Source organism: Danio aesculapii, chromosome 7 (genome assembly GCF_903798145.1).
Source record: "Danio aesculapii chromosome 7, fDanAes4.1, whole genome shotgun sequence".
Taxonomy (NCBI): Eukaryota; Metazoa; Chordata; class Actinopteri; order Cypriniformes; family Danionidae; genus Danio; species Danio aesculapii.
In genome coordinates, this window is record NC_079441.1 from 15,874,068 (window position 1) to 15,891,332 (window position 17,265).

Genomic DNA, 17,265 nt, shown 5'->3' on the forward strand with positions numbered 1-17,265 from the left:
TCGCTGGTTCGAGCCTTGGCTGGGTCAGTTGGCATTTCTGTGTGGAGTTTGCTTGTTCTCCCAGTGGGTTTTCTACGGGTGCTGCGGTTTCGCCCCCACAAGTCCAAAGACATGTGGTACAGGTGAATTGGGTAAGCTAAATTGCCCGTAGTGTATGAGTGTAAATGAGTGTGTATGGATGTTTACCAGTGATGGGTTCAGCTGGAAGGGCATCCACTGTGTAAAACATGCTGGATAAGTTGGCGGTTCACTCCGCTGTGGTGACCCCTTATTAATAAAGAGACTAAGCTGAAAAGAAGATGAATGAACATTACAGTAAGCACATAAAACATTAATAAGGGGTCACCACAGTGGAGTGAACCGCCAACTTATCCAGCATTTTTTACACAGTGGATGCCCTTCCAGCTGCAACCCATCACTGGTAAACATCCATACACACCCATACACTTCGGGCAATTTAGCTTAGTGTGTAATCTGTCTTTATTATGTTGTAAATGATTACATAAATGATTATGCTGTTTCAGATGTCTCTCTTACTAGATAGAAGACAAATCATTGTGTTCAAATTTATTGTTATTGTTTTAGATTTCAATTTCAATATATGATTCAAGATTATTTTTTTTGGTGTGTGTGTGTGTGTGTGTGTGTGTGTGTATTTATGCTGTGTTGTTTTCATCTAGATGATGTGTCAGCAGAAAGCAGCACAGAGTACCCCGACAAGCTTTCTACAATGGAGGTGCGTCTCCAAGCACAGGAAGATGAAATAACGCTACTGAAGTCCTCATTGGCCGATGCTTTACGCAGGCTCCGCCTCCACGACCAACAGATACCCCTGCTTAAACAGCAGCTGATTGCTGGTATGAGCTTTCTTATTGATTATTACAGCATGGTACTATACAGATATCACTTCAGGTTTATAGCACATTGAAAGGTATTGCAACAGATATTATTGTATTGTGTTTCCTGAACAATGTAAATGTTTCACTGTGTGACAAAAGTGAACCCTGCTGCTGCTCGAGTGTTGAATCAGTCCTGTTATGTGGATGGATTCTCCAAACCGTGCAGAATGTCTACAAGCTCCCTTGATGGATTTCACCACACACCTAACAGGTACAGAGGATTCTAGGTTTGTAATGAACTTAAAAGCTATTATCTAAGTATATAATAGTGTTGAGTAAATATAATAATAATATATTACAATTTTAAGCCTTATCTTAATCTTTTAATAAATGAAAATGCAAAACTAACATAACACATGAAGTGAAAATGTTTTGTTATTTATTTATTTAATTTTTTTAAAGATTAAAGGGAGAGTTCAACCAAAAATATACTGTTATTTACTCCATCTGTGCTCATTTCAAACTTTTATGAGATTCACTCTTCTGATAATCACAAAAGAAGATATTTCAAAGAATGCTGGAAACCTGTTGGCCAACCAATGGAAATGGAACCAATGGAAACCATTGACTTTCATAGTTTTAAATACAAATATAATTGAAGTCAATGGTTAAAGGTTTTCAGCATTCTTTAAAATGTCTTCATTTGCATTGAATGTAGTGTAATGTGTATTTATATAGTGCATTTATCATGTATGGCCATACACCCAAAGCGCCTCACAATCATGAGGGGGAGTCTCTCTCTACACACCACCACCAGTGTGCAGCATCCACCTGGATGGTGCGATGGCAGCCACAGGACAACGGCGCCAGTGCATTTCCCACACACCAGCTATTGGTGGAGTGGAGAGACAGTGATACAGCCAGTTTGGTGGATGGGGTTGATTGGGAGACCATGATAGTTAAGGGCCGAGAGGGACACCGGGATTACACCCCTACTCTTTACAAGAAGTGCCATAGGATTTTTAATGACCACAGAGAGTCAGGACCTCGGTTTAACGTCTCATCTGAAAGTATCTGAGTATAACGTCCCCTTCACTTTACTGGGGCATTAGGACTCACACAGACCACAGGTTGAGCGCTCCCTACTCGCCTCACTAACACCACTTCCAACAGCAACCTAGTTTTCCCATGTGGTCTCCCATCCTGGTACTGACCAGGCTCAGCCCTGCTTAGCTTCAGTGAGTAACCGATCTTGAGCTACAGAGTGATATGGCTGTGGATAGAAGAAGAAAGAAACTCATAAATGTTTTAATCTAGTAAAGAGGAAGTAAATGATGATACAATTTTTATTTTGGGGTGAACTATCCCTTTAAGATTAAAATGGTAAAATATGACTTTTTTTTTTACATAACACTGCATATAAGATATAGAACGAGACGAGAAGATTAACAGTTATTCATCAAAATAACACAACTGTCATTTATAAATGAAATGCAGAAATGTCTTCCTGGAGTTGCAGATGTGCTCGATGACACTGTGAAGAAATGCTCTGCGAAACAGAACAGCCTGGTCACCCACATGTGTTTAATACAAAGAAGCAGAGCAACATTCTTTGCAATCTGCATATTTGAGCCATTCTGAACAACATCCAGGGAAAAGGGGAAAACAGAGAAAAGCATTCAGTATAATGTTACTATTATGAGATTTCTGTGTTTGTATGTCAGAAAATTTCAATTAAATTTAATTAAATAAGTTTCCTGCAGGTCTGTGTTACTGTATGTTGATGGTGTAGATTAAAGAGTTGGGCTGGTAGCTGGAGGCTGTAGATTTATACATAATTACACTGAAACTAGAGCTATCACTATTTTGAGTACTGGTTAATGCCAATTAGTTATTCGTAAATAATAATTGTCCTCATTTACTCACCCTCATGTCAATCCAAGCAACTTTACACATTTTTTTTTTAGTCAAACATATATTTAAAAAAAAAGAACAGTTGTAAATGATGTTTTGGGAAATCCTGAAGTTTTAGGCTAAGGATGTTGAGCTTTAATGATGTAGTTTTCTGCTAATACTTGGCAAACTGTAAGTGCAGGAGTATTTTAACTTAAACTATTCATTGCATTTACTTGCAAAATTTTGAGGAGGAGAATATATAAAATGGGTGACATGGTGGCTTAGTGGTTAGCACTGTCGCCTCACAGCAAGAAGGTCGCTGGTTCGAGTCCCGGCTGGGTCAGTTGGCATTTCTGTGTGGAGTTTGCATGTTCTCCCCGTGTTCAAGTTAGTTTCCTCCGGGTGCTCCGGTTTCCCCCCCACAGCCCAAAGACATGCGCTATAGGTGAATTGAATAGACTAAATTGGCCGTAGTGTATGTGTGTGTGAATGAGTGTAAATGGGTGTTTCCCAGTACTGGGTTGCAGCTGGAAGGGCATCCGCTGTGTAAAACATATGCTGGATAAGTTGCCGGTTCATTCTGCTGTGGTGACCCCTGATGAATAAAGGGACTAAGATAAAGGAAAATTAATGAATGAATATATAATAGTATATGTTTTTAGACTTTAAAATTGGGGAAAAATGTACATGAAAATGTGTATGTATTTCCCTCCAATATTTAATGTCTAAAAACTATACTTTATGTTGGCCTATTGTCATTTTCTGCAAATAGATTCTCTTAATCAGGGGTCTCCAAGCTTATTTCAGATGCAAGCTACTTTGTAAAATCTAAAAGTGACCAAGAGCTACTCATGTCACCGTCTATTGATTAAATATCAAATATACTAGATCATATAAAACTCACATTAACAAAAAAAACTGTTACACACCTCAGATTTATTTTAGAAATTTGAAAAGAATAGAATCAATAATACATTTATTTTATACAAAACAGTTCTTTGTGTAATTGAATACTCTGGTTGTCAGCACAACAATATAGTTGCATACACATGTTGTGTATTATAACTCTCAAATTAATAAACATCAAAACTGAAGTAGCCACTAATAGGACTAGAAGCTCGCCAGCGATGTGTTGGTGTCCTTTGCTCTAATAAATAATAAAATACTCATTCTGTAGGTTTGTGAAAAACAGACTGAAATTTTAGGTTGTTCTTGCTCACATTGGCTTCACAAATAGCACATCAAGACTTATCGAATCCTGCATTTCTCTTCAATTCTTTCAGATCCTCTGAATTGTAAATATGACATATAAATACTCAATTTGTCAAATACAGCTTTCAGAACTTTTTGGTGCAAAATTTTAGAGCCTCAAAAAGTTATTAAAAGATATCTATGTTAAATGGAAAGATAAATTATACATGTTTGGAACAACTCGAGGAGGAGTAAATGATGGGGACAGATCTTAATAAAAATGTTGTTGAATTCATTACAACTGACCTGCAGCATTTGACCCGACAAGCATAATTTGAGACCCTTATCATCTCAAACTGTTTTGTTTGTGTATCTGTAGCCTTATTTCAAACACAGCAGAAAACGGGGAGGGTGGGGCTAAAACCATTCCCAGCCACAAACCGAGCACTAGCGAGAGATGCACACAGACTGAACCGTGGATCCCGAACCATGAGTCCCTCCCGCTGGCCCTGACACGACATGTGCAGAGTCTCTCCCTGGAGGACGCCTTACTCGAAGGCACCCAGTTCACAGATGAGATCCAAATCAAAGAGGAAGATGCTGATGAAGACGAGCGGAAGAAGGACCAAACCTGGAGCTCCATTGTTGAAGACCCCATCCAGCCCACCACCATCAGAACCCTCCAGCAGCAGCACAGCAAAAGCAGCGAGGACAGCCAGGGTTCATGTCCTCAAACTCCAACATCTTCCTCACCGGCACCCCCAAAAGAGCCAACATCCAGCCCACATGGAGGTCCTCTCTCCCCCATTCAGGAAGGAGAGAAAACACTGTGCGTTCACCCCAAAACATGGAGTCAGGCATTGGCTGTTTTGCTTGAATTTACCGCCTCTGAATTTGGTTTTAATCATTACACTAATGCTTGTGTTGCTGCACAAACCACAGTTACAGCTTGTTGAGGCAGTTTTGGCTCCTAGGTCTAGCTTTATTAACTTGAAAGCATGGAGGAATCACTTGATGAATGGAATTTTCGTTGTTAGATTTAGGATGAAACATGGTACTTGATTGAATTTAAAGAATTGCCAGTGGATTATAAGTTTACTGAAGTCTTGTAAAACTTGTATACAAGCAAAACAAAATATCTGAAAGTCTTTGTTTAATAGCCGTGAAAATACAAACATACTCAGTAGGGATGCACCAATTTTTTTTTTCCTATAGCTCAAAAGACGACTAATAATTTGAGCCTATTTACAGCTGAAAACTGAAAATGGCCATAAGGGTGCGTTCATACCTGTAGATCAATTGTTTTGTTCCGAAACAGGGATTAAAATTGTTACGATGTTGCACTTTGCTCTTGGTGTGGTTCGCTTTCACACTGCAATGTTTCTAAACAGACCAAAATAGCTAAAACAAGTCCCCTGTGAGTAAACTCTTCTCACATTGGTCAGTTTCATGGTTTATTTTTCAGAGTCCCGCTTAGCTGTCATGCTTAATTATTTAAATTTATGACGATGAGCAGTAAGACATCAGAAGCGAAAATCTGCACTTTAATTTTGAATGGTGCACCCACAGACATTGTCACCAAATATAAATCAGAGGTGAGACTTTCTCGTGCATAGCAGTTGGTTAGAATTATGCATTGCATTATAGAGAGAAACAACAGATAAACCAAGACTGCAGTTCGGTTAATTATCCTAACGGATAAACAGCTCTCGTTAATATTTCAGCATGCTTTCACTTTCGTATTTGACATGATTGGCACATTTACTGGTAGGAATGACATCCTGCCCTACTCATCATTCTCTCTTCATATAACCATATATGCCTTTTACATATCCCTAATATGTATTATATAATCCACTGTGATATAGCCTGGCTTGTTAGTTTGTTGGATCGTATTGCTTTCTCACTACAATCGATCCACTCTAGAGTTCATTTCAATTGAGCCGAGACCACCTCATTCAGGCCATCTCAAACCGATTGTTTTGGTACAGATCTAAGCGCGATTGCTGGATTCACATATGCTAAATGAACCGTGTTAATGGGGTAAACGAGATGGGTTCCGAAACAAAAGTCTAGGTGGGTGTGAAAGCGAAAAGAGAAAAGGCAAAAAATATTAGTCTATGCTCTGCTGCACTCCTCAGCAGTGTTCAATGCGCTTTTTTCAAACTTTCTCCAATTGTAGCCACTGGGCAACGCAGAAAATGAAGTGCTATGAAACCCATTTATTTCAATTGCATGCGCTGGTTTTACACTTTCTCCAACTGTAGCCACTGGGCGACATTAGATGCAGAAAATGAAGTGCTTTGAAACCCATTTATTTCAATGGCATGCGCGGGTTTTACACTTTCTCCAACTGTAGCCACTGGACGACATTAGATGCAGAAAGTGAAGTGCTATGAAGCCCATTTATTTCAATGGCATTCACCATAGAAGGGCAGTTTGTTGCTCCGCTGACCAAAGCACAAAACCAGAGTGGCGTATTGAACTAGGTTGTGTTTTCACCTCAATCAAAGATCAAAATAGCCGAATATTTCCTTTATCTATGCCTGAATAGATAATGCTCAGCAGAAAATCAATGTCTGCTGAAATAACATGCCGACAGAACATTTCTATGTAGTTACACTGTAAAAAGGGATTAGTTACTTAAAGCGAGTAAACCAATTGCCTTAAAAGCAACAAGATGACTTAGAAAAATAATGAATGTAAACCGATTGTCACTTTTTTTTTTAAATAAAAGTAGACTAATCACTTTTTTTCCAAGACACCTTTATTATATTAGCTTATTTCCCCCAGCTTTTCTGTATCTAGCAAAATGGCATGCTCTTCCAGACTCCAGTGTGTCTTCTAAATTCAATGCAGGCTATAAATGTAGATTTTAAAGACTTAATGAAGCTCCAAATATATAATATTGAGATCATTACAGTAATTATTTGAAAACCGAAGGGCTAAAATAGTCTGACACTGGAAAAAGGGATTAGTTTACTTGAAAAAAGTTAGTACAATTAGCATAGCATAGTCAACTTAACAGTTCCACATTGTAATGGGTGTACTTTATTTTTGTAAAGTCAACTTGTTGCTTTTAAGGCAATTGGTTTACTCGCTTTAGGTAAATAATCCCTTTTTACAGCGTACATTGCTGTTATGGCAGCGCTAATAAATTTGTTAATTTTCAATAAAATTTTAGTGTTAATAAAATTTATTTGGCATGTTTTTTACAGTATAATTTAGGTTTTTGAGTTACATTGGGAAAAAGTCTTATATTATTCAAAGTTTTATGTTTCAGTTTCGGCTCAAATTTTGGTGCATCCACTAATTTATTAGTAATTTACAGATGTTTTACCGCATAACTTCTAAAACAACTATTATTCTTTCAGTGTGTTTACATTTACATTCTTTAACCATTTATGCCTGAAGTGCTGACAGTGCAAGTGATCAGGTAAAGCAGTTTCAGGTCACAGTTTAAGTGTAAACCAGTTGATACAGTTTGATTTTGCTCCATTGCTCCAGTTTCATGACATTTATTTATTCATTTTCCTTCAGCTTAATCCCTTATTTATCAGGGGTCATCACAGCAGACTATTCAGGCATATGTTATACGCAGCGGGAGCCCTTCCAGCCGCAACCCAGTTCTGGGAAACACCCATACACTCTTGCACTCTCACTTTAGTTAATCCAATTCACATATATCACATGTCTTTGAACTGTGGGAAAACCAGGAGGAAACCCACACCATCACAGGGAGAGCATGCAAACTTCACACAGAAATGCCAACTGGCCCAGCTGGGACTCGAACCAGCTTTGCTGTGAGGTGACAGTGCTAACCGCTGAGCCACTGTGCCGCCAGTTTCATGACATGCATAATACAAATCAGGAAAGCGTCTTTAAGTGGTCAGTTTAAACAAGCATTTGAGACTGGTCAATGTATCATCATCCTGAAATATGACCATGGTATACATCTTCTCAAATGGTTGCTTAAGCATTAAAATATACACACAACATCAGTTTAGGTTAAGTTAATTGCTGATATACAGTATATTAAGCCAGAAACATATTAATCACTGCTATAAAGACCCAGTCATACACAAATAAAAGAATGATTTTATGTTTATGATGTTTAATTAATATAATATTTATTATATAGAAGTTACCAAGAGTTACACATTCCAAATATAAATCATAGACCTCAAAACTATTTGATGTATAAATACACTAATGTGAAGATATTTAATAAATTAAAGTGCATATAGAAACTTTACAGATTTCTGTTTAGTTAAACTTACTATTGCAAGATATATTTTTAAGTTGCACATTTGTTTTATTTATGCTTTTGCATTTGACCAACTTGCATTGCATTCAAGGTATACGTTTGATCAGGTTATGCAGTCCATGGTAATCAAACCCATTACTTGCATTGTCAGTTGCATTGCTTCTGCCATCATCTACTCTTTGAACTACAGTAATGTATGAGTCCTTCAGTAATACCAAAGACATAGACGTTTGTATCCCTAGGGCTCTACAGAATGACACATGTCTGAATTGATGTACTTCTGGCATTCATTCAGCCCTTTGAAAGAAACAGATGCATGCCAACATTTACATTTGTTTTTGAATCCGCTCCATGCTTCTTTGGAAATGCATTTGTGATTTGTTGAGGCAGATGTCAGCGTTTTGGAAATTGCAGCCTTGAGGTTTTTTTTTATAGAAAAAGGGAGGACAGCTCTCTGTGTTTGTTCAGTTGCGATGTTGACTTAGCTCGGTATGCATGTCCGTTGATCCGGTTGCAAAAGCGCCGCGCCATTTCTCAATAAATAAGGCAATAATATTGTGTCATCCAGACCTGTCGGCTCTCCTTCAGGTGAATATGAAAGATATGAGATCATTGCTAAATCCGAAAAGCTGTCGGAGTGAGACAGGAATGTAGTCAGTATATATGCCAAAACTGCTGCTAGGAATCTTGGCTGTAACATGGTTTTTGCAGAAACACAAAGCTCATGATTGAGTCTTGCTGGAGCATTAACATCATACTAACCCATCAAATAATCTCACTTAATCTTCTGAACAAAGCAAATCTGTGGATTCGTTGACTGATTTATCTGCATGCATGCTTTGGGTGGTCTTTCGGGGGTTGTAATCGTCTGTTTTAACTTCTGTACTGCTTGGTTTCCACAAATTTTGCCGTAATTCTTGTGGGTGGATTTTAATTTCTGTTCCATGCTCCTTGTAAACAGTTTTGCCTTGTTCCTTCCTGGTATCTTTGCGTGAATGTTTATTTATTTATTTTTTTTGAGTTATGAGGCTCAAGAATGTTTAACCAGGTTGTGTTGCAACAGAGCTCTAGGACAAGAAAATTAGATTTTTCTACAGTGTAAAAGAACCATAAAATTTAACAATAAAAAAATAGCAGCTGTAGTTGCCAGAATTTTACTGTTAAAGGCTTTTTAAAAATATTAATTTTATTTATTAATAGTGTTAATACACCATTGTTTTAAGTACTGACTGAAGTATTTTTACATTGTACACAACACAAATACACAACCAAAACAGTATATATATATATATATATATATATATATATATATATATATATATATATATATATATATATATATATATATATATATATATAATAATTCTGACTTCAACTGTATATTTATTAGGGCAACTCGCTGTTATCCAAGTTACAAGATTTTTACAGTAGCATTTTACATCATTGCATGTAAATATGCTCTCAAGAATTTTTATGTTTACAACTGCACAACTCTCACAACTTAGATTTAATTACTAATTGACTCTAAACAGTGAGACTAAACATGATAATGCTAAATTATTATTATTATTTATTTTTATGTTAAGAGAGTTACAAAATGGCCCATATACGATTATTCAGGAACGGTTCAGATGGTCGTCTGCAACTTGTCACTCTTCTGCTGGATTATAGCACTGAGTGGAAACAAATGTGAGTTTTTAATGACAGCACCATGGACCACACTGGCACAATGTGGACATCCAATGCTTGATGTTTCCATGCACCAAGTGGACAATAACCACATTTTACATTACACACAATGTACTTGGATAAAACATAGTTATATACCCATATCTGTCTATTGTCAGTTGTAGTTGTGCTGTTTTGATGTTTAAAGCCCTTTTCATCTTTTGATCCATGTATGATATACAATTCATATACACAAAGCACGGACACACAGCAAATTTATCTCAAGATTTATAATAAATGCATAGAAATGTAATTAGGCTTTAGTCTATAAACGTATGATATTTATAAATTAGAGCAAATTAGAAATTAGAATGTTTTATTAAGGAAGAGTTAAGAAACCAATAATTCAGTAACCCTGCATAATTAAATTCACAGCAAATGCTGCCTGCTTTTATCAGCTGAGTTTCACTTCACTGTCTTCCACCACAAGTATCGTCATTGATCACGTGGCTGCAGTTATTTCCTGTTTCGTGTAGCTTGTATTGGACTCCTCTAAGTGTATTGAGAAGAACAGGAAACAGGGCGTTTTAGAGGAAACAATCCCTCAGTGAACACAGACTCATTCTCACACACATAATAAACATATCGGCCAAATTCACTCCTACGCAACAGTGGCGTTAACTCACTGATCTCTGATGGTGTTTGTGTGTCTGCCTGATTGTGGGTTTAAAGAAGTGTGTGTGTTTGCATGCTGCACCTGTCCAAACCTAATGGGAGATTTCATTTAAACCATGCATGTTTGGCGACGGCTAGTTTACATGCTCATTTTTGCAGTGATGATTACTTGCATGTGTTATTTTAAATGTGAATTGAATTGATTTAAAGGGATAGTTCACTCAGAAATGAAAATGTTCTCATCTTCAAGTGATTCCAAACCTTTTAAGAGTTAATTTCTTTTATTAAACACTGAAGAAGATATTTTGAAGAATGCTGAAATCCTGTAACCATTGACTTCCATAGTAGAAACTCATTTCAGTTCACTTCTTCTATGTTAAGCTGCTTTGACACAATCTACATTGTAAAAGCGCTATAGAAATAAACATGAATTGAATTGAAATTAATAGGAGAAACAAATTCTATGGAAGTCAATGGTTACAGGTTTTCAGCATTCTTTAAAATATCTTCTTTTGTGTTTGAATCAAGTAAAGGGTAAGTAAATGATGGCAGAATTTTCATTTTTGGGTGAACTATCCCTTTAACGCTCCATCCAGCTACTGACTTGTGTTTTGTATTGTTAAAATCAGGGCGAGGAGGAACAGTGAGAAATGTAAAGAACCTCAAGACAAGACCAAACAGCGGCTCTCTAAGAAAGCGGCCTCTTCTACCAATTTACTCACAAGGTCTCCAAGTCTGGAAAGGTGAGTTTTTTTTTTTTTTTTTTAAGAATGCTATGTACTTATCGCTTCCATGTAATATTTTAGAGTGAAAAAAGTAAGTAAAGCTCTATCTGCACAATCTATAGATGTTATCGATTAACCCAGAAAAACATTATGACTCAGACTTCAGTTTATAGAATAACAGAAAGATTGTCGTGGTAATGTGTGTATAATGGAGAGCCTTTAGACAACAGAGATTTTTGTGTTACTTATTTAGTTTTTTTTTCTATTTAAATTTTTGCCAGCATTTTAGTAATTAAAGGGCACCTATGGTGAAAAATCTACTTTTCAAGCTGTTTGGACAGACATATGTATAGGTATAGTGTATAGACCGTCATATTGGGGTGATATAAACACACCCAGTCCTTTTTTTTTCAATTTAACAACATAAAAACGATGAACCAATTGGAACGGTTTTCAGAGCGATCGCAACTTTACGTAGGAGTGCGGTCCCCCTTCTCACCGAATTGATTGACAGCTGCGCGTATTACCATGTCCCGGTAGTCACATGTATAATCATATCAACAAGACCAGACGTGCGCAAAGCAACCGGGAATAAAAGGTCTGTTCAGTTCGCTAGGATCATCAGTCATCATCAAATGTGATCAAGAGTGATTTTTACAAGTTTAAAAGGTTTTAAAACCATGCATGTGTGTAATGAATTACAGCGATTTAGCCTAGCTTTACTTCATCAGCACAGTCGTGTGTCAGAATAATTTTAAAAGAAGACGCTTCAATCACGGTTTGTGTACGTTAAATCATAACATGTACATGTACATTAACATAACATGTACATTAACATAACAGATATTCATACAGCAGTGGAGATTAACCTGTATCCTGTCACATATGCGTGCAAAAAGAGTGCAAAGCTAAAGCTAAATGCGTGCTGTCTGTGTCTCTGCGTGTCGTGTCCGCTCTGTGTGTGTGTGTGTGTGTGTGCGTGCGTGCGTGCGTGCGTGCGTGCGTGCGTGCGTGCGTGCGTGCGCGCGTGCGTGTGTGTGTGTGTGTGTCCGCGCTGTGTATGTGTGTGTATCTCTGTGTGTGTGTGTGCGTGTGGTGTCCGCGCTGTGTGTGTGCGCGTGTCGTGTCCACGCTGTGTCTGTGTGTGTATCTGTATGTGTGCGTGAACTTTGTAACAACATTGTGTGTCATCATAGCAACTCTACAACAAATACTCATAGGTAAAGGCCTTACTGTAGTATTTCTCACAAACGCTATGTGAGATCAGCTTCCTTTAAGTCTGTCTGTTGTCTTAATCTGCCGAGGGAGGAGATTAAGGCACACAGAATGGCACGTAGAAACAGTGGGCGGGGAGGACTAGCCTTAAAGGAGCAGTACACCAAAACCACCTCCTGGTGCAAAAATGAATAAATTAGAATTTAATAAAAGGTATAATAAAAAATCTGATGGGTGTTTTGAGCTGAAACTTTACAGACACATTCTGGAGACACAAAAGACTTATATTAAATCTGAAAAAAAGGGTAACCTAGGTGCCCTTTAAATCATATCATTTCCTGTATCATTTTTGTAGTATATTTTGTAATATAAGTTTGTTTTTATATAATTTTTCTATAAGTTTTGGTTATTTTACATAAATTTAAACTAAATGAAAACAATGTTTCGGCAATTAAATAATTTTATGTTTTTTTTTCTTTTCATGTTTATTTCAAACTAAAATAATTTAGATTGTTTATAGTTTTAATTATACTTAAATGTATAATTTTATTCGGTTTTTAATACATTTTTAAAGAAATTCTGTAATTCTTACATTCCTGTTCACTCAGTCACATTGATTATTAGCCGGACCCGGAAGAGACGTGATGGTGGGGGTAAAATTGGATGGGACAAAAAAAAAGAGTCATAGGAAAATATATATTTAAGTTTTTGCTTTCCCTCGCAAAGATGTTTTTCCAGTAACACTTCCTGTTCACTTCAAACGTGTCAACCCTCTCGTTTTTTTTGTCAGTAACCTGGGTTAAGCGCTCCCGGTGACCTGTATGCCATTACAAAATTGGCACGTTTAAGGTCTGTGTTCTTTAAAAATCAGTGATCTCCACTGGCTGAGTGATATCTGATATAAAGTGGGTCTCAAATTGTACAAGCACTGCATTAAATGACATTTTTCCACTCATGTCATTAACATATGAACATTTATTTCACCCCAGTATATTCAATGGTGTTTCTGCACTAGCCTGCTAATCTTGACAGGTGCGTGCAGGTAAACGGCTTTTCGTCTCATTTTACGCTTGAGCAACTAAGTGAATTACAAAGTCTTTTTAACTGATTATATTTTAATTGCATTACTACATCGATGCTGTAAAAGGAGCCATGTCAAATGGAAAAAAACTGAACCGTTAACCGGAAGTTTATCAGTATGGGAAGAAACACTAGCTCTGCATATACCCTATTTAATTTTATACCATTTAATAAAAATAAAATCAAGTTAATAATAAAATTGTGTTTTTTTGAAGTTTGAATTGTGTGTATACTTTTATTAAAATTATAACATTTTTAATATGTTATTTATTTATATTAATTAACTAAATTGAATGGATAGTTCACCCATCCACACAATTTTTACATCTTAGATTAAATGAGGGTGTAGAAGTGACAAATAACTTTAAATGTTTTGTGTGAACTGTCCTTTTAAATCTGGTCAAAATCCTAATTTTCTTGTGGGCCACGTTTATGCCATATTAATTGAATTATAATGAATTTTCTTTTAATATTGCTTCTACATAACTTTTAAAATTCATTCATTCATTCATTTTCAGCCCAGCCGAGGCTCAAACCAGCGACCTTCTTGCTGTGAGGCTACAGCACTACCTACTGCGCCACTGCATCGCCAACTTTTAAAATTCTGTTTTTAATTTTATAACCCAAGTATACGAAAATAAGCAAAAGCAGGCATTGACTTGGCATTAAAAATGGCAAACAAAATACTATTATGCAATTTCTTTGTTACGAAATTTGCACTGGAAGGTTTTTGTGGTTATGTCAATATATTTTATGTTAAATTATTCATTCACTAATTCATTTTTTTGTTTGTCTCCTCAGTCGGGCAAAAGACCTCATCTCCAGTGCTGGTAAGAAGGCATCTGCATTTCATTTCTCCTTTCTTTGTACATTTCATCTGTATAAGTTATACCGATGGGTTTTATTTTTTATTATATTTATATTTTATTTGTGGAGTTTCTGTCTGTTATATAGAGAGAGAGTCAGTTCATTATTGTCCCACTATTCATGCCGTTCACAATGCTCCTTTCTATTCTCATGCCTCGCAGTGTTTGATTACTGGAAAAGCTGTCATGGGTTGGGAAAATAAGACACTTTTAACCTTTTTGAAAATCTCTCACCATGTATTCATTGTCTGTTCAGTTTCATACAGTCTCGAATCACGAAAGTATTCAGTTTCTTAAAAGCAAATGCCAAAGAAGGACAAATACTGTTTACAGAATCAGTGACGTGTTGATCAGGGAAATAATAATAATTGAAACAACTCTTCAATTATTGTTATCTTGTTAACCCAGACTGTCTCAGCCAACCTACTTTGTTTTTCTAATTAAGTTGCCATAATTACTTTCTTAAATCCTATAATTGGATTATTATTATTATTGCTTTATATGCTTTAACGTATGTTTTCATGTCCTAGATTTATTATTTTAATTTAACAGTTTTACCATTTGGTAAAAGAGTGCAACATGTTTTACTTGTAAGAGAATACAATATTTAACTGTAACATACTTTATAATAAAAAGTTTCATCTGTATAATAATAATAATAATAATAATAATAATAATAATACCAGTAATTATATGAATAAATAAATATGTATTTCTTTATCAAATTTGTTAATTTATTTTATATTTATTTTTCATTTGATTTATTTTATTTTGATTTATATTTTATTTTGTTTTGGTTTGTTTTATGTTTTGTTTTGTTTTTTTATTATATTTTTTAATAGAATTTCTTTAAAAAAAGTTAGCACCTACCATCTTATGAGTTGTGATAACACTAATGGTAACCTATGATAACACTGCTTCATATATTCCCCAACACTGATCGTTTGGCAATTGGATTGTGTTTTTAGGGTTTGTTTTTGTGAGAACTGAGAACATTAAAAAATAATGTTTATGAAATCATACATACACTTGACATCACAATTATTAGCCATCCTGTTAAATTTAAATGCTTTTATATTTTTCCCTATTTCTGTTCTGTTTTCAACCCTTTCGAACATTTTCTAATAACTGATTTCTTTTGTCTGTGCCATGATAACAGTACATAATATTTTACTAGATATTTTTCAAGATACTAGTATTCCGCTGCAATTTAAAGTAGGTTAATTTGGCAAGTTATGTTAATTAGGTAAGTCATTCTTTAACAATTGACCCTTTTAACATTTCCTGGTTTCTCAGAAGTGGAAGGCATCATGGTTGGGTAAACTTATAGCGCAGTGAATCGAAGAGTACAGCAAATATTTTTTTTTACAACCGTATTTGCTGAAATAATGAAAGAAAATCTCCACAATGGGGTTATCAAGACTTTCAGAAAAAAGGAAGAAAAATAGACTGCCAGAGGAGAGAATAAAGTCAAATTTACTTTCAGCCCCATAGACGCTGCATTACCTCACGTAAGCGATCATTCGTTTTTTGTAATTTGACGCAAAGATGATATAATACATTCATAAATACATATAAATGTTCTTACGTTTTTTTTCCTTTTTTTTTATATTAAAAATTTAAGATTATGATGACCGCTAAACGCGTCATAACAGTGTTGTGAAAAGGGCTCATGGCTTATTCTGTAGCCATTAAAAAATATACAGTTAGGTCCATAAATATTTGGACATCGACACAATTTTTACATTTTTGGCTCTATACACCAACACAATTGATTTGAAATAAAAGAAACGATGTGTCTGCGAACTGCAGACTGCCAGCTTTAATTTGAGGGTATTTAATCCAAATCAGGTGAATGGTGTAGGAATTACAACAGTTTGCATATGTGCCTCCCACTTGTTAAGGGTCCAATAGTAATTGGACAGAATAATAATCATAAATCAAACTTTCACTTTTTAATACTTGGTTGCAAATCCTTTGCAGTCAATTATAGCCTGAAGTCTGGAACGCATAAACATCACCAGACGCTGGGTTTCATTCCTTCTGCCAGGCCTCTGCAGCAACTGTCTTCAGTTCCTGCTTGTTCATGGGCCGTTTTCCCTTCAGTTTTGTCTTCAGCAAGTGAAATTCAAGCTCAATCGGATTCAGGTCAGGTGATTGACTTGGCCATTGCAAAACATTCCACCTCGTTCCCTTCAAAAACTCTTTGGTTGCTTTTGCAGTATGCTTTGGGTCATTGTCCATCTGCACTGCAAAGCACCGTCCAATGATTTCTTAAGCATTTGGCTTATATATTATATATTGCCTGAAACACTTCAGAATTCATCCCTATGAATTTGAGGCATTGAGATCACCATTTATATCCACATTTATGAGCACCATCAGAATTTAATTACCATAACAAGACATAAGTGATGTCTGGTCTTTATATATATGTTTATTTGTTTGTTTATTCATCATTTAAATGTCCTTCAGCTGTGAGTCACAGAAGTGCTTTTGTTGCTCATGCTGGAAAGTTACTCTTGTCCGTTATGCAACCGCTCTACTGACCAAAATGATGGATTTCTGTTTCCTTTTCCCTCCATGCCAAAAACTCACACCACATTTTCACAGCACTTGGCCTCCTCATACGTGTGTGTAGTGTTTTAATAATTTACTCACCTGCGCTCTTTAAAAGCTGGGAAATATTAATGGAGGGTTTTATTTGACCTATCACGACTGCGCTCAACATCAAATACATGTTGTTTCTCCCTCAGGATGAAACCGACACGTTTATGAAATGTTGTTTCGCCGTTACCTGGGTGACTAACATTGACATAACCTTCCTGATGGAGTCGTATATG

At 36.1% G+C, this 17,265-nt stretch overlaps 1 protein-coding gene across 2 annotated transcripts in view; it reads left to right on the plus strand.

The window, feature by feature from the left end:
• eml3 (EMAP like 3) overlaps positions 1-17,265 on the plus strand; it is an 84,982-nt gene that overhangs the window by 39,522 nt on the left and 28,195 nt on the right. The window contains exons 2-6 of one of the 2 annotated variants that reach the window (XM_056461114.1): positions 681-857; positions 999-1,110; positions 4,306-4,755; positions 11,166-11,279; positions 14,358-14,386. In XM_056461114.1, coding sequence (XP_056317089.1) covers positions 681-857; positions 999-1,110; positions 4,306-4,755; positions 11,166-11,279; positions 14,358-14,386 — 882 coding nt within the window. The remainder of the gene's footprint in view (positions 1-680; positions 858-998; positions 1,111-4,305; positions 4,756-11,165; positions 11,280-14,357; positions 14,387-17,265) is intronic. The other variant, XM_056461115.1, reaches the window with a different exon arrangement.